The sequence below is a fragment of the Carassius gibelio genome, chromosome B12 (genome assembly GCF_023724105.1).
Source record: "Carassius gibelio isolate Cgi1373 ecotype wild population from Czech Republic chromosome B12, carGib1.2-hapl.c, whole genome shotgun sequence".
Lineage (NCBI taxonomy): Eukaryota > Metazoa > Chordata > Actinopteri > Cypriniformes > Cyprinidae > Carassius > Carassius gibelio.
The window spans coordinates 7,041,892-7,060,331 of NC_068407.1; the positions used below are offsets into that span (position 1 = coordinate 7,041,892).

At 36.9% G+C, this 18,440-nt stretch overlaps 1 protein-coding gene across 2 annotated transcripts in view; it reads right to left on the reverse strand.

The window, feature by feature from the left end:
• LOC127969576 (ankyrin repeat and fibronectin type-III domain-containing protein 1) overlaps positions 1–18,440 on the reverse strand; it is a 77,688-nt gene that overhangs the window by 12,033 nt on the left and 47,215 nt on the right. For both annotated transcript variants that reach the window (XM_052571640.1, XM_052571639.1), the window contains 7 exons: positions 6,868–6,967; positions 5,475–5,607; positions 4,602–4,718; positions 3,810–4,025; positions 3,497–3,663; positions 1,472–1,613; positions 154–322 (listed from right to left, as the gene is read on the reverse strand). In XM_052571640.1, the coding sequence (XP_052427600.1) occupies positions 154–322; positions 1,472–1,613; positions 3,497–3,663; positions 3,810–4,025; positions 4,602–4,718; positions 5,475–5,607; positions 6,868–6,967 (1,044 nt within the window). The remainder of the gene's footprint in view (positions 1–153; positions 323–1,471; positions 1,614–3,496; positions 3,664–3,809; positions 4,026–4,601; positions 4,719–5,474; positions 5,608–6,867; positions 6,968–18,440) is intronic.

Sequence of the window (18,440 nt, forward strand, 5' to 3'; positions counted from 1 at the left end):
GCCACCCCGCTGGTGTCTGCATGTGTGTGTGTCTGCTTGATTTACTAGAGGTCCTGAGGGAGTGTGACTGGGGGCAGAGGGAGGAGGAATCTGTGGATTTTTATAAGGCCAACTGAGCTAATATTGTAGGGGTTGAAACAGAAGCCAGTGTACCGAGCTCAAACATTTGAAGAGGGAGGTTGAGGAACCCCGAGTGTGGTGTGTAGGGGTTGGTCTGTCCCGGGGCAGAGCAAACGTCGTCTGAGGCGGGCAGCAGCAGAAGAAAGGACACATTGTGACCCAGCTCCAGCACCTCGAGTGTGTAGAGACGGAAGTGCTTGGCCTGTGTGGGACACACAGAGACACACACACACAGAATTTAACCCACAGGGGTCGAAGGGTAACAATGTTATGCCTTAACTAAGTAGTGAGCAAAAATTCCTAAAACTCAGTAGGACACACAAAACGTTACTCTTACAAAACTATGGTAACCACAATTTATCTTTAGTATCTATAGTATAGTATAGCACAATCTATTTATACTATGTCTATCTATCTATCTATCTATCTGTCCTTCCATCCATCCCTTTATCTGTCATCCATTAATTTGTCCCCTCCATCTAACCATCAATTCATTCATCCCCTCTATCTGTCTAACCGTCTTTGTCTAACATCTGCTCATCCATCCATCCATCCATCCATCCTTCCCATTTATCCAGCTATCCATCCATCCTTCCATTTATCCATCCATTTATCCCCTCTATCCATACGTCTTTGTCCATCCATCTGCCTATCCATACATCCATTCATCTGTCCCCTCTTACCATCCATTCATCAATCCATCCCCTCTATCCATGTTTTTATCTATCATATGCCCATCCATCTATCATCCATCCATCCATTTGTTTATCCATATATCCATCTTCCCCTTATCAATTTAAGTGTTTGCTTATCACATGCCTATCCATCCATCCATCCATCCCCTCCATCTATCCATATTTCTTTATCTATCATCTGCCCATCCATCCATCCATCCATCTGCCCATTCATCCATCCGCCAATCTATCCATTCATCCATCCATCTGCCCATCCATCCATTCGCCAATCTATCCATCCATCCATCCATCTGCCCATTCATCCATCCACCAATCTATCCATCCATCCATCCATCTTCCCATTCATCCATCCGCCAATCTATCCATCCATCCATCCATCCATCTGCCCATCCATCCATCCATCTGTCCATTCATCAATTCATCCATCCATCTATCCATGTCATAAAGTATTCCCATTTTTTCCATTACTAGTTTTATATAAGCTTTAAACTTAAATTTTCAAACAACTTACTGTAAGTATGCCAACTAAATAACCCCTTAATAACTTGAGCAATATTTTAACCATTTAAAATATATATATATTGATAAACTTTCATTTTTGATGATTGTGGTGCTTTTCACCAAGTTCCACAGACGTGTCCAGTAGACTGCAGTACCTGGTGGAGAGGTAGATTGAGCTGGTGCAGCAGACCCTTAATGGCCGTCTGGATCTCAGAGAAGAGGATGCAGTCTGTGGCCTGATCTGCTGTTTCCACCTCCACAGGGCCAGACAGTGATTGCAGCCATTCCCACTCATCCCTGGGTGGGAAGAGACCGCGTTCAGTCAACATACACACAGCTCTATATTACTTTTTCCAGAAGAGCCCTCGATAGAGTGGTTTCCAAAGGCTAGTGGGATGGCATGTCAGGTCTGATTTTGAGAGTAAGGTTTAGTGTGACGCGTGTGACCAACCACTCAACAACTTTTTCTTTTAATATGAACATGCTAAACTAAGAAAAGTACTAGTTTAATGACCAAAAACGTGGTACCTAGGAAAGTGACAACCCTTGGGTATTTGTAAATTATTGAAGAGAGAATTGAAAAATAACTGTATTAGGTTTGAAATTATTATCTGTGTGAAAATATCCATAAATCATGTTGGCAAATTATAGAGAAACCCAGATTTTTACAGTGAGGTAAAATGATTTAAAATTCATTTAACTTTCTATAAATTTCATGAAAACTGAGAGGATGAAAAGCATCAGCTCACAGTACGCGGTTAAGATGACGGGGCAAAATATAGTAATTTGGTCTTAGACTCAAGGACACCCTCAAGGCTAGCGTCAAGGGGGTAGGTTGGTGGAAAAAAGGAGAATTTCTTTGCTCCAGAGGTTTTCCTCGAGCCGTGAGTGGGCATCGTCCTGTGTGAACCTCCCACTGACTTCCACAGTCCGGCCCCATAGTAAATTTAGTTTTACTGCCACACAGAGCTGCAGGATAATACTCTCCCTGTCTCTAGCTACCTACCAAGGTCAACACCATGACCCGAGATGAAAATAAATAAATAGCTCCTTTACCGAACAAAAACAAATAGCAGTTTTGTTTTGACTGTAAAAAATGGTGGTGTCAAGAAACTATGTAAGCTTGTGGTGAGAGGGAGTCCGACACGGAGTTCAGGCAGATTTCAATCTTCTCAGGTACACTCGCTCTGGAGAGCTCGAATTCGCTTCACCAATAAGACATATTAACTTGCTTCTGTACTATAATAGGTAGAAAACTGCGCGTCCATATCAGTAACATTCATTAGATTGTATGAAAATTTTCCTGTTGAGTCAAGATGTACATATACATTTACTAGTACTTTGTTAAAACTGAAACATTTATAAAAAATTGTTTAAATAATTATATGCTTTAATTACAAACTTTGAATACATGCTTTAATTGTCTTAGTCCAATGCTTTTAAACCAAGGGGCTTTTATCTTCAATACGTTTTGACATGAAAAAAAGACTTAAGAAGAAAAAAGGGCTTCTGAGAAATGCTTTGTGAACTGCGAAATGCAGGATGATATGAGGAAAAAAGCATGCCAAAAACACATTCCCACTCATTTACTAGTTTAATATATTCAGAATATTCTCTTTTCCCTAAAGCAGGTCCTACTAATTCTCTCATTTGTTGTGTCACATATTATCTAGAGTCTTACTTTTTATTTAAATTTTTCATTTAAACATCCCAAGTCAGTTTCCTGCAAGTTTGTGGAAATTGTTATGGAAGCTTATTTCATGCCATGGGGTTAAAAAAAAATAATCAAAAGATAATTGGTCTTTTTAATTTAGACTTTTTTCTTGCAATTCTGATTATATTTCAGTTTATATTTTGCAATTCTGCCTTTTTTTTCTAGGAATTCTGAGTTTACATCTCACAATTCAGTTTATTTGTTTGTTTGTTTCTACCACAAAATAAATAATACGATAGGTAACTGACTTTAATCTCACAATTCAGTTTTCTCACAATTCTGAACTAACATCTTGTGATTCAGAGTTTATATCTTGATATTCTTACTTCTTTTCTCAGAATTCCTAAAAATTATTCCAAATTTTTAGAAAAAAAAAAAAAAACCTGAATTGTGAGAAAAAATGTGGCAACTAAATTATTATTATTATTATTATTATTAAACTGTCACATTGAAGAACACTGCTAACCTGGACACATTCCAGTTGTCTCGTATCTTGGTGTGGCAGAGCATGTTGGGCATACGTTGAGGAACCAGAACTTTGATCTGGTCCACAGAGCTGCTGAGCTTCAGGTAGCCCAGATAAAGCCCTGAGGACAGCCGGTGCTGACTTCGTCTCTGATAGGCCAGAATGTCCTACAATTACAATGACAGTTTAAATGTAATTAATTTTCTGAATAAGAAACGAATGGTGGATTATTTGGAGTATCACCAATTTCTGTAGACTAAAGGTTCAAGACTCAAGAGTTTATGTTTTGAGTCAGGACTGAGCATGTAGTTACCTGTATGGTTATAAGAAGGATGTCCAGGGCATATGGTTCCTCGGGAGTAGATAGAGACTTCCTCTGACTCTGCAGTTTGGATACCAGCATCCATTTCCCGTTGAAAAAGGAATAAAGGCTATCCATCTCCCTTACTGTCACAAGCAGCACATTTCCATGACGATCCTTAATGGGCTCATAGTGGACTCGGCCCAAATTGTGAGTGCCCAAAAGATTCTATGTAGAGAAAGCCAGAGAAACAGAAAAGAATTTAACCCTCTGATGCTATGCATGGTGTCCACTACAAAACAATTGTAAATTTGTTTTTTATTTTATTTCAGGTGTGACATTAAAACTACAATGGAACGATAATCATATATGACTGTCCTCTTTAATGCATCATTATGGATTTTATTTATGACAACAGAAATACAAAGCACAGAATATTTCTGGAACGCTGGACTGGACCGATGCGTAATTATCTCAAAATGTAGAATTTATTTTAAACTCAAAGTCATATTTTTACATTTTATTGGTATTGCACTGAAGTAAAAAGAAACATTTAAAATATATTGATTCAGTTTCCAAAAAGAAAAAGAAAATAATGCATTATTGTACTAAAAAGCAGTTAAGTAGTGTATGTTGGCCAAAATAATTGTTATGCAATATGAAATATGCTCAAACACAAAGACAGGCACACACTCCACTCAGGATCCCACATAAGAGATTATCCCACTCAATTTCAATTTGTAGTGAGATCAGATCCCATTAGAGTGATAAATTGTTAGCAAGGCTCATCATGGGCTGGCAAACCTGCAGTTGGCCCGCAGCCGCCAGCATCTTCTGTCTGGACTGCAGAGTGGAAGAGGAAGAGGTGGAGACGGCCAGGCTCTGTCTCAGCCACCGGACGTCTTCCCACATACAGGACAGCTGCAAAATAAACACACACGCACACTTGTGAAGTTGGAGGAAACTATTTACCTAATTCCTCAACATCAAAGTCTGTGCATGAATGCCAGAGAGTGCTTTATCTTCAGTTAGGTGACATCCCTGCTATAAGGTGCTTTAGATGGAAAAGTGCATCATTCTTCTAGACGAAACCATCTGTCCCTGCCTGTTTATATGACTGTTTAACCTTCAAGCTATTTTAAACTTGGAGACTTAGGTTTATCAAGTCAACATCAAAATTTGCCTTGACGAACTTTCATTTTTTCGTTGCACTTTTAGGAGACAAGTTGAAAAATAAACATTTGGATTCGGACATGAGCGCTTAAAATCCTGCAAGGCGCGTTCTGTGTGTATAACTTTACCTCCAATCTCACCATAAAATCTAGAAGTATTTGGCCATCAAACAAAGAGCTATATTCTGCTAAGACTCTCTCTGCTTCTTGCATCACACCACTTTAGCCTTGTAATGATGGGCTAATTACAAACGCGCGGCCTAACGTCAAAAGTGTGGTGACTGTTCACTTTGACAGAATATATTTAGGACTCTAAGCTGACCACAGGCTGCATTTAGAAGAAACCGACAAAAATATTGACGCTTGTCAAAGAGATGTGTAACGAAAACATCGAAAATGTATGTTTCAGTTCAGCGTTAACAAAACGCATGTTACTTTAGCGCAGTATCTCCGTGCTGACCTCTCCGCTGCTTAATGTCGCGGTTGACTGTATGTTTGTGCATACCTTGGTGAACCACAGAAAGTCCTGCATGAGGGAGCTGCTGTATGAGTCGTCCACCTCTACTATGGGGATCTGATCCTCATTAGTCACTAGCAGACTGTCCTTATGGTAAAATACTGATGCTATATAAACTCCCCTGAAAAAAAAACAACCAAGAGAACCTATTCAGAACAAGGTGAATTCAGCTATAATCTCAATTCTATAATGCTTGGCATTTTCCAAGAATAGAGTACAAAATAGGCTCTGAGTTTCCTAAAAAGGCTATTTTTTTATATTTCAGCAAAATATTTAGTAATACGTGTTTCTTAACGTTTAGATAAAAAAGAAAATATTACAATCATATTTTATATATCTTCATTAGCAGAGAAACCAAAGGAACTTAAAAATTAGCAGTACAGCAAAGCAAACAAAGTTTTATAGTACATTGTTATAATTAAAAAAAATATGTTTTATTTTCTATTCATTAGAAAAAGTTTACAAAAAAGTGTGTTGTTTTTGCAACTCTTGCCATTAAATGTTGAAATTGTAAAAATTGTTTTCGGAATTGAAAATTTCCTTTTTTTTTCTTTTTTTTTACTGATAATTTAATATCACAATTAATTATAAATAAATGATAATTATAAATAAAGGCATTATAAAGGCAAAAAATACAGTTATTTAGGGCCAGATTTACTAAACAGGGCAAATTAGTGTTATAGCGCAACTCCATAGAAAATTCTGCATGTGGTTTACTGATAGGATGCACATTAAAGAACACAGATGCAACATTTCATTTCCATACTGACCAGCACAATCTACCAAGAGCAGCACAAATTACCACCTGCTAAGACTAAGCTTTAAATAATGGCGCAAATACCAGTAATTTCATGAACGCAAATGTTCGTAAATCACATTGTGCGATTCATTTTAATACTCTCCTCCCATAAATTTTGCATCTGAAAGGGAAACTACTACACATGCATAGGTCAGGTGCCAAAATAACTGTCCATGCCTTTTAAGCGCTAATTCATCAATGTGCATCCTGACAGTACAGTTTAAACCGTTTTAATGCCAAAAGACAGTTTGCGATGGTCCAGGCTGTTAGTAAATATGACCCTTAATCATTCATTCAAAACATTCTTAAAAAATCATGACATTGTTGTTTGATTTTGATTGCTGTGTTCAGTTAAGAAGGTCAAAAACACCTGAGGTGGAAAACTGCCAAATGACCATTTTAAGGCTGAGGACAGAAACATTTAATGTGGTCAAAATAACTTTCATGCACATCTAAAAGCATGGCAATACAATAATAACCATTCATGCTACTAATACTGTAATAAACTAATGTGACACCAATATGTAATCTATCTGTTGGAAGTGCCAGCTACTTTTTTTTTAAATAATATGCTCATACCACCTTTTGAGACTCTTGACAAATTTAGAAGAAGAATGAAAAAGGTGTTTCAGGCTCCGGGACACTGACTGTTTACGACTTGGATTCTGCAACTTTGATGTGTCTGGAAAAAAAAAAAGAGACAAGAAATGGAGTCAAGGTGAACAAAGAGCTGAAAACAATAACATTTCAATAAAAACTCTAAAGATAGTGTGAGAGACCTACAATGGAAAAACAGTGTGAAAAATCATACTTTAGTCAGTTCAAAAAATCATACTCTAGTCAGTTCTTGGATTCATTCTGGCTTCCTTAAGACTGACTAGTTGTTTAGAAAACCCAGCCATTAACTTGAGTATGAACTATGAAGTTTTAATCATCCCCTGGAGAGTAACACTTCAGGATTACTTGAAAACACTCTTGTCATCAAGACAAAAATATCATTGTAAAGAGCACAACAGAACAAAAAAAACATCCTGAATGAAGGAATAAACAAGGAAATTTGAAGACAGACAGGGTGAAAGAGCCTCAGGGGTGTAAGAGAGGGTTCAGGGGAGTCAGGCCACCGACAAACTGGTTATCTGGAACATTTCAGCTGCGTATCTCCCACTTCAAGCGCAGCCATATCAGCCCACATTTCAGTGATGCCAATCTTCAGACGTCCCTGTTTTCATGAAATTAAGCGTCACGTAATTGCCCCCCGTGTAAACAGCAGTGCAGACGGAACAATCCATTTGGCTGAGAAGCTGTTTACAGCGTGAAAGTGGCCGTCAGAGCGAGCGAGTCACCGTGAGAGCAATCACGCTAACCCTAGTCTATGTGTCTCCACCGAAGGGGCTTGGAAAGGAGGGAGGAAGGCAGATTTTCCATTTGAAAATAACTATTATACCCCTCAAGGAATAATGTGTCTTAAAAGTCCCTAAAGAAGATAAACTCTTGGCCCCTTTGACCCTACAGTGACGACTGTTAACAGTACGTGATTACATGCACACACTGATTGTTTCCTGCTTGGCTAGATATCGATATAACGTAACCTCAAAACCGCAACACAGAATCTTACTGGAATCTCAAGACAATTAGGTCCCTATTGAAAAAAGTCAAGTTTGATTACATACACTGGAATATCACAACCAGATTTTAAGGTTAGGATGTCAACCGCAATTTTTGGATCACAACAAGTAGGAGTGAGAACATAATTATCCACTTTGGAAACACATTAAATGCGTTTTAACATTTTTTATGTGAAGTTCAGCGGTAGTTCCCAGTCTGCACAAATAGAGCCATTGCACGTGTTGATAAGCTAAGTGCAGAATTTGTATTTATTTCTCCCTCAGAAGGTTAACTGGCTTTGACAAGCAGATTATAAGACATGAGTGCATTGGCCTCCTGTGCCGCCAAACTGTCACACTAAATAAATAAAGAAATGCCTTTTCATTTATGGAAGCAAAAGGAAAAAAAATGGATCGCCTTTGATTAATGACTTGGCAATCCATCTGTCTACCGCACAGTGAGTGCAACTATGAAATAAGGTGAGTGAGCGAGTGCTGGTAGCATTCTTTATTATCTAACTAATTTAGCGGGGGTCAACGGACCCTTTTCAACATATGAGAGCGAGCGAGATCATCCATAACGATCGTGGCCAGACTTTCCAGGCTTTTGCTGACAGAAAGTGCTTACATAGCCGTGGCGGAGAGCGCAGAGGTGTGTGTGTGAGGGATCGCGTTGTGCGTGTGGGTGTTGCTGTGTCTCATGCTGGAACACTGGGAGCTGTGTGCACGACTCACACACACACCCCTCGGCTTGAGAGCAACCTCTCAGTTCCACATATACACATCATAAATTATGATAACCTGTGCTTAAATGAGCTGCATTTTTTTTTTCAGAGCAGTTTTTATAGTGGTGTCATTGTACCAATGCTGATTAATTTTGCAGATTTATTTTTCGAACACCGTCGCACCAAAAATAACTTGGGTAAATACTTTGCCTCTGCCAACATGTGTGCTTACGGGGACATGTAATGCAGACATATTGCTAATAAATTTCATAATTTTATAATTTTATATTTTTTTATCTTGTTTTCTAGTAATTATCTATAAATGTCTTTACAACTAGATTAATTTCTTAAGAAATGTATTCTTGTTTGCTCATATTGTTATTTTTTGCATTTCAATCTCAAAAATTTTGCAGTTCTTACATTTAATTGTACACCGCAAATTTAATTGGCTCAAAAATTGTGACGTTCCTACGGATAAAAGTGTCTGTCAAATGAACAATGAATAAATTAAAATTTAGAAGCAAAACTGAATGAGATGAAGACTTGTTTTCAGAAATGATATATACTGTGTGAGTGTGAATGTACTTGTTTATGCTACATTATGGGGACTAAATGGCCCCACAAGAATAGTAAAACCTGAAATTTTGAGATCTGAAACCCTGACTGCAAATATATATATATATATATATATATATATATATAGAGTTTGTACACACCTTCTCATTCAAAGAGTTTTCTTTATTTTCATGACTATGAAAATTGTAGAGTCACACTGTAGGCATCAAGGGCTATTTGACCAAGAAGGAGAGTGATGGGGTGCTGCGCCAGATGACCGGTGTTCATCTTCAATTCTCTCTTCACAGCAGTTCAGTCAGTGTACTGTTTGAGTACATGAATTACTCCAGGATATTTGTTTGTTTGAACTCAGAGGGAGTGTCAGCCACATTAAAAAAGTTAACAGCTTAAGTCATTTGCGGATTAATGCTTATTGGAGACGTGAACCGCTTTAAATGATTCAGTTCGATTTGGTGAACTGGTTCAAGAAGATCCGGATACATTGAGTTATTAATTCGCGAACCGGATATCACTACACTGTTGTGGTTTGAACTCTATCACAACAGACCCGGAAGAGAAGACAATGATGAATAAAGTAGTAGTTATTGCTATTTTTGGACCAAAATGTATTTTCGATGCTTCAAAAAATTCTAACTGACCCTCTGATGTCACATGGACTACTTTGATGATGTTTTTCTTACCTTTCTAGACATTGACAGTATACCGTACACACAGTTTCAATGGAGGGACTGAGAGCTCTCTGACTAAATCTAAAATATCTTAAACTATGTCCCGAAGGTGAACGGAGGTCTTACGGGTTTGGAACGACATGAGGGTGAATTATTAATGACATAATTTAAATTTTTCGGTGAGCTAACCCTTTAACTACTATAGAAGGGCTGGGATTTGATACAGATATCAGGATTCGATTTGATTCTCATTCACAAGCTATCGATTAAATTACCAATTAGATTCGATTTGATTCAATATTGATTACTTTGGATATATATCAGGTACAGTACTTGCCAAATTTATACTACCAAACTTATGCTGCAAAATATACATTAAAGTCATTTGGTACTACATTACTATAATATTGAAGGTTAAAACTGACTGCTTTGTAAACTAAAGCATACAAATGTTAAAATTACACAATTAAGTTTTTTAAATAAAAAATTACAATTACATAATAATATTTCTACTTCAATGCATATTTTATAAATATAAAAATGTAAATGGTGGCTGTCATAAAAACTGATGGATTTATTCAAGCATAAATTAAACATAAGAACAGTAAAAATTGTCTGTTGAACTGATCTGATCTGTGATCTGTTACTCCAGATTAAACAGTGCCAAAATGCCATTTATTGTTTGAATACTGCAATACAATGGACATAAATTGAAACCTGAGACTTTGTATCATATTAAAAGCACCAATGCACAATACATTATAGTTATCATTTTTATGCCACTGTTTATTTTGTGTCCCCATACTTACTTGTGTAACTACTCATGTAGCTGTATTTAAAAAGGTAAAACATGGAAGTGTTTGGTAGTTTCTAAATTCATCCCTGTTTTGATCCTAAGGCATGAATGGTGCTAAACTGAACACCACTATAATGGCACTACAGCGATTGAGTGCACGCACTGAGATGGGAGAGGTACGTATAAACTCGTCTAAGTTGAGGGAAGAACATGGTGGAATATGGAAAGACGGTGGCGATTACTTTTAACTGAAAGCTGGTTACACCAATCGATTCTTGGGATTTAAGAATCGTTATCGTTCCCTAAAAAAGAGAATCAATTAATATTAGATACTGATTTTTTGACCCAGCCCTACTAATTAGCCTACAACAATTTCATTGTACAAAAAGAGAACAAAGAATCTTTAAATTAACAAATTATTTTTTCATGCAATCATGCAATCTCAGAAACTCCCATCATACTCTCTAAAGCAGCAAACAGTGTGAAATTAATATCTACATTCATACTGCTTCACTTTCTTGGTTTTCATTAGAGAATTAGCCAGATAATTCAGTCAGACAGAATGTGTTTCAGCGATGGCTCATCTGAACGCCTCTGATTGGTCCTTGTATTCATGAACTCAACAGAATCGTATGTGATTGGATCCAAATTTAGGGGGGCCAAAGTAGGGGCAAAGCTTGTTGCCCCCCACCCCTTGGCCACTCCCTACAATCGCACCTGAACATAGATGAGCATAGAAGAGATGAATTATGAAATTTGCAAAACACTATATATTTGATTTGAGGATAATTTTAAAATAATTTTTACACATTCTCGCTAAATGAAAACAGACAAAGACAGGTATTTTTTTGCATAGTTTCTACTGTGTTCAAGCTTTCCACGCCAATAAATACTCTCATACAGTGTTTTTCTCGTAGAATCAATTCAACAAATTCATTTGCGAAGGTGGCAGCCAACGTTCTGACATCATTAGTGTTGACTTCTAAACTGATGAGTGATGCCGTTTTTTGTTTTTTTTTAGCTCACCCCCCTCCTGCTTGTGGCTGCATAACTAGCTAATGAAGTTGCTGTTTGTGCACAGCGCAATACTGTCAGCACCAGGAACAGCGTTCTTCTATACCTCGGCAGCCGGCATCTGGGTTAGAGAATGGGCTTGAGGCCAAAGCAGACTGTCTATGCATCACGCTACGTCCAGCCTGCCTCGTTTTAAAGGTGTCTGTGCTCGAGCCCTGTGATTTACTTGCTGCACTATACAGATGACATGTCTGACACATAAACGTTAATATCTAAAATGGATAAGTGTATTAAAACATTATTTATTTACATGTCCTCCTCCCTTGCATTGCTACTTGCGTGAAGAGCGTAGGAGTGGCAGGCAGCAGGAATGCTGAGAGAGCGTATTCATACTGCTCTGGATGGCCATACTTGAGTCAAAACACTTTGACCATGCTTCATTTCATCACTTTAATACAGAGTTAATCTACTGGAAGAAGTGCAGACTTAGAAGACGAGAGGATGATGGGAGGGAGGGAGGGATTTCTAGTGAGTGGGCAGATGGGTGGAAGTTAGAGAGAAATGGGCAGAGAGAAAGAGATGATGAGAGTGAGAGACACATGAGGGAAAGACCAAACACAATAAAGAAAGCAAATAAAAGAGCACCAGCTGAGCAAAAAAACAGAGATGATGAGGATGAAGTCATCTGGGGAATTTCACAATGGATCTTCCTGCTCTGATAAAGATGATATGAAGTACAGCCTACTTTTAGAAAGATATATGCAAAAAATTAAAAAATCAAGCAATCAGTGCAAACTGTCTAACTGGTGTAATATATATATATATATATATATATATATATAAATTCATTTTTTCAATTTTGTTATGTTGCAGCCTAGTACTACAATTGTTTAAATTATTATTTTTTTCAACGTACCTCTTAATGAAAAAGTGAAAACCAAGCCATGAGGTCAAAGGAACTGCTTGCAGAGCTCAGAGACAAGATTCAATCAAGGCACAGATCTGGGGAAGGCTACAAAAACAATTCTGCTGCACTGTAGGTTCCCAAGAGCACACTGGCTTCCATAATTCAAATGGAATGGAAGAAGTTTGGAACAAACAGGACTGAGCAATTGATGGAGAAGGCCCATGTCTAGACTGGTGACCAAGAACCTGATGGTCACTTTAGTTGAGCTCCATGACCATTTACTGTACTGTATGCAGATGGGAGAAACCTACAAAAGGACAAACATCACTGCAACACCTCATGGATTTGGACTTCATGGCGGTGTGGCCATACTCGGAGGAACAAGTTTCTCTGATCAGATGAACCTCAATTCTAAGCATCAAGTTTGAAGGAAACCAGCTTTGTTCATCACTAGTAGAATACCATTCCAAAAATAAAAAGTGTGCTGGTAGCAGCGTCGTGCTATTTGGGGGTTTCTATGTGGTCTGACATTAACCCTATCGAATATCTCTGGAGAGACCTGAAAATGAATGTCCACTGATGGTCCCCATCAGCTAGCCAGGTAAGCTTCAGGTTAGTTTGCACCAATCCTGGGTTTTAGGTACTACGTAAGTGGCTTGGCTTTTAGCAGGATTCATTGCTGTAGTAACTTACACTCTGCAGCTAACCTGCTCCGAGGCAGGTTATGTTCTGGGTTACAGATCTCAAACTGAAGCTGGACCAATCAAATGTGAGAGAAGTGATTCATGTCTGACACAAAGTCACTCCAGTTTATCTTGCTAGGTCTTAAAAAGAAAAGAAGAAGAATGCTAAAAAAAAGAAAAGAAGAAGAAGTCTGGCTTTAATGATAATTACTGAGTCATTTTATGATTTAGTGACAGTGAAAAAAAGTGACGTGACATACAGCCAAGTATGGTGACCCATACTCAGAATTAGCGCTCTGCATTTAACCGATCCAAAGAGCACACACACATACGTTTGTTTTTGTGAAAAGTGGGGACATTCCATAGGCGTAATGGCTTTTATAATGTAGAAACTGTATATTTTATCGCCCTTCACCAACCCTACCCCTAACCCTAACCCTCACAGGAAACTTTGTGCATTTTTACTTTCTCAAAAAAACCTCATTCTGTATAATTTATAAGCGTTTTGAAAAATGGGGACATGGGTTATGTCCTTATAAGTCACCCTCTCCTTGTAATACCTGTGTCATACCCATGTCATTATACAAAGTTGTGTCCTGATATGTCACAAAAACATGCCCACACAGCAGTGAACACACACACACACACACACCATTAACACACACCAGGAGCAGTGGGCAGCCATTTATGCTGCGGCACCCGGGGAGCAGTTTGGGGTTTGGTGCCTTGCTCAAGGGCACCTAAGTCGTGGTATTGCCGGCCCGAGACTCGAACTCACAACCCTAGGGTTAGGAGTCATACTCTCTAGTCATACTCTCTAACGACTTCCCCACAATTCATATAATTATTGTGATTCATATAATTATTATTATTTATCTTTTACACACAAGCAATTTTAGTTTAATAGTGGTTATTATGCATCATTTATTTTAAATAAATATTAATGTATGCAGATCATGTAATATAAATAAGCTGTAGTATCAAGATGTAGCAAGATTATTTATTTTATTTGTCCTCCATTTTTCATATGATGTTTAATTTTGTCATATTCTTCAATCTCTTAACCTTTAGTTTTGAATCTCGATGGGTCTCTTGCGAGAAGTAAATCAAACTTGCTTTGTGTTGCAAGTTGCCTTTGGAGTCGATTAAAGCGTATACGCGTTATGAGGCATTTTTCTCCTGATAACCCCGAAAAGAATTACATTTTTACACTTAAATTACACTTTCAGTTTTGATCGTACATATAAGAGCAATACATCAATCGAATCTGTAAAGGGTCTACTTTTTTTGCATACAGACATAATAACAATAAAACTTTGTGCATTTATAAAATAAAGATAACAAACAATGTGTCTGCAGCCTTGGTCTGCGGTGATATTCATTTACAAACGCGTCATTAAAATGAACTGTAACTCAGTGAATACTCAACGAAGAGACATGAGAGATATATCTATAGAAAGCTTGACATATCTACCTTTAAACTAAACAAGTGCTACCGAAAACAAATATCCTGTGATAAAGTAATCCATATGTAAACAACACGATGTCCGTTTTTCACGTCTCCCTTCATTATATCTAATGCGACCACGCCCACGCGCTGAATGCGCTATTGAGATTATAATGTTTAATCTCAACTGTTCTTCAAGTTTTTTTTATTTTACTGTTTGCTTCGCAATGAGAGGAATAAGACATAATTCACCCAAAAAAGATGTGATGTGGTTGAAGGTTTGAGATTTGGATTTCCTCAGAAAAAAAGAATGAAGCGCTTTATTCAGCAGAGATCATAAACATGAGTAAGTTTCTTTTTATTTATTTATATACTTGTACTAGTTTTCACATAACGTGTAAACATTTTACTAGTTAGACTTTTTCCAAACTATAATTCCTGACTAAATGTGGAAAAATTTAGTCAGGAATGTGTAAACATATAGGTGTGTGTAAACATACCTGGCAATAAAGCTCATTCTGATTCTGATACTATACCATTCAAAAGCTTGATGTAAACAATATAAATGTAACAAGTAAATGTAACAAATGTAAAAAACAATGCTGTTCTTTCAGTTTATCCCCCCAAAAACCTGAAAAAATATTCTCAGCTCTTTCCAACATTAATAATAATAATAATAATAACAAAAATAAATGTTTTGTCTGTTTGTTTGTTTGTTTATTTCTAGGAAATAATATAGTTAAAAGGATTTCTGAAGGATTGTGTGACTGGAGAAATGATGCAAAAAATTCAGTTTAAAAGTCAGCTTTGATTGTTCCTAATAAACTGTTTAACTGCACTCGCAAGTGAATATTAAAATATGTTGTGGGATAATTAAATATATTCTAAATAAACTACAAACATAAAATCTATACATTTATTTTGTCATCACATTCTTTCTTGTAACTCCTCCCTCTAAGTGACACAGCTTACTGAAAGGCTCATCATGCAGCTCATTATGCAGGCCTTTGTCTTTTCAGGTGTAAATCACAATGATATTCATGATAGTTGACGCCTACTTGCATATGACTTTTACCAACAAAAGGTGTCTTTTTCAATTTCAATCAATATATTGTTTTCTGTAAGTGAGTAAACAAGATGATTTTCACATAATTTAGACAGAAAAAAATCTAGGCTACAAGATCCATTTTTCAAAAGTCCCGTGAACCAATGTTCTTTATGTGTTTTATGGCCTTATTCAAGTGATTTAACATTTTTAGTTTTTCACTAACCATGCATAATATTTTTATTTTCTCTAAAACACAATCATGTACATATACGCTGCTCACATATAATTATAGCCCAGATTGTGCTGTTTAAAATAAGATTAGACTTTAGCCATTTAGATGTTTATAAGCAACTGAAAAAAACACAAATGTCAGGGCATGACAAAACTTCTCCAGGCCCCGAAAATACCCTTAGACCTCAGAGGGTTAAAGGTGATTTTCTCAGTATTTAGATTTTTTTTGCACTCTCAGATTCCAGATTCCAGCTGTATCTTGGCCAAATATTGTCCTATCCTAACAAACCATACATCACATGAAAGCTTATTTATTCAGCTTTCATGTGATGTTTAAATCTCAATTTGGAGAAATTGACCCTTATGACTGGTTTTGTGGTCCATATATGACAATGAACCTCAATTCTGATGAACTTCATATATAAAGATTAGGGGTGTAAAGATACGCGTATTCGTATTGAACCGTTCGGTACGAGGCTTTCGGTTCGGTACGCGGTACGCATTATGTACCGAACGGTTTGTTAGACTAATTAATTTTAAATTGAAAATAAATAAAAAATTGTGAAATATAATGAGATGCGATACAAGGTAGTCCAATAACCCAAACGACGTAACAGGCAACGCCCCTGACACCCCTGAAGAAGAAGAAAAACACCAGCTTATATGTTTATGTTAGGCTACTCAGTCCGGCGCTCGCTCACTCAGTACGCGCTGAAGGCTCAAAATGGCCAATGCGTATAACAGACCAGAAATAGAAGATCCTCCAACAACCAACAGGTCTGGTGTTTGGGTGCACTTTACCAATCCATCGGGGCCTCCAAACAAGCACGGAAATCAAAATAGACTAGTACTGTACTGTGTCGGAATTTCCTGAGCAGTACGATACAATTAACAGGCCTGCATGTTATTAGATAGAAGAACCGTTATAAATAGAACGTATGCACGGGCAGTTTTGAAAACTCCAACTACTTTGCTCTTGGCATAGTGCAGCGCAAATCGCGTTGTATCTGAAGGGCAACGCTGAGCCCAGGGTCCAGCGGAGCGCATACCGCGTCCTGTGTGAAAGACCCTTTAGCCATTTTGCAACGAGCCTTCAGCGCGTACTGAGTGAGCGAGCGCCTTACTCTGTAGTGGAAAACGCAGGTTTTAAGAACATGCTTAATGTAATTGAGCCCCGTTAGCCTACAATTCCTTCACAAGCCCATTTCAGCCAGACCGTAATTCCTGCTTTGTTCCAAAAACATAAGCCCTATAGAGAACCAGTTGAGTAAAAACACACTCAATATAAAGAGTTATAGAGTTCCATATAAAAAGTTACATCTTTGTATTTGTTCATAACTACTACAACAATATAACATTTTTATTTATTTTTTTTATAAGGAGCTGTTTTTGTTTTATACAGTATGCTGCTAAGAAAACACCATAGAAGATGGGTAAAGAATAGCTCCATCATTGTTCAATGTAAAAAACAAAACAAAAAAACATACTTTGTTAGTTTTAATAAATAATAAAAAATAAAAAAAATCAAGGAAATTGATCTGCCAATTTTTTCTTTTTGCTGTATCTAAAATGTACCGAACCGTACCGAACCGAACCGTGAATTTTGTGAACCGTTACACCCCTAATAAAGATATATGTATATGTGTAACATATATATATATATATATATATATATATATATATATATATATATATATATATATATATATATATATATATATATATATATATATATATGCACAGTATATGTATAAATGAATTAAGCAATCAAGAATCATACAAATCTGTATTAGTTATTCATTTAAAATTTGACAATCAGCTGAATATCACATCTTTCTGTTAAAAATGTGTGTTGTCTACAAGGACCTACTGTATAAGTCATGCAAGAATAATGTCAATTTATGAAAAGTGCCAAGGGGAAGGTTTGGTTCGTGACTGTACAGTGTAGAATCACTTTAGTACTTCTAAAATAAATAAATCTGGGCTAAAATTTGTCCCTGCCTGCACCACTGATCACAACGCAGCGGGGATGAGATTCCCAATATTTTGAACAATTTACAGTGTAATAGTTTTTCAGGCTCACATGGGAGGGCAGAGATATTACATAAACTTTGAAACATGATTAAATACACCTACGCAGCTGTGAAAATTTATGATGCAGGATAGGAGGACCAGTTTGATATCAAGAATAATAAACATGTTGCTTTAAGACAAACAGGGATGTTGACCATTATGAATATAATTGTTTAATCCATCCAAGCTCATAAAACTGAAATATGTTTGAAACACACAATTGCACTAGTTTTCCATTTTAAATTGTAATTTAGAATTGTAATCCATTCCTGTGATGGAAAAGCTGGATTTTACATAGCCATTACTTATTTTTATCAATGCTGAAAAAATATTTTTTTGTAAACCATGATATTTTCTAATTCAGATTCTTTGATGAATAGAAT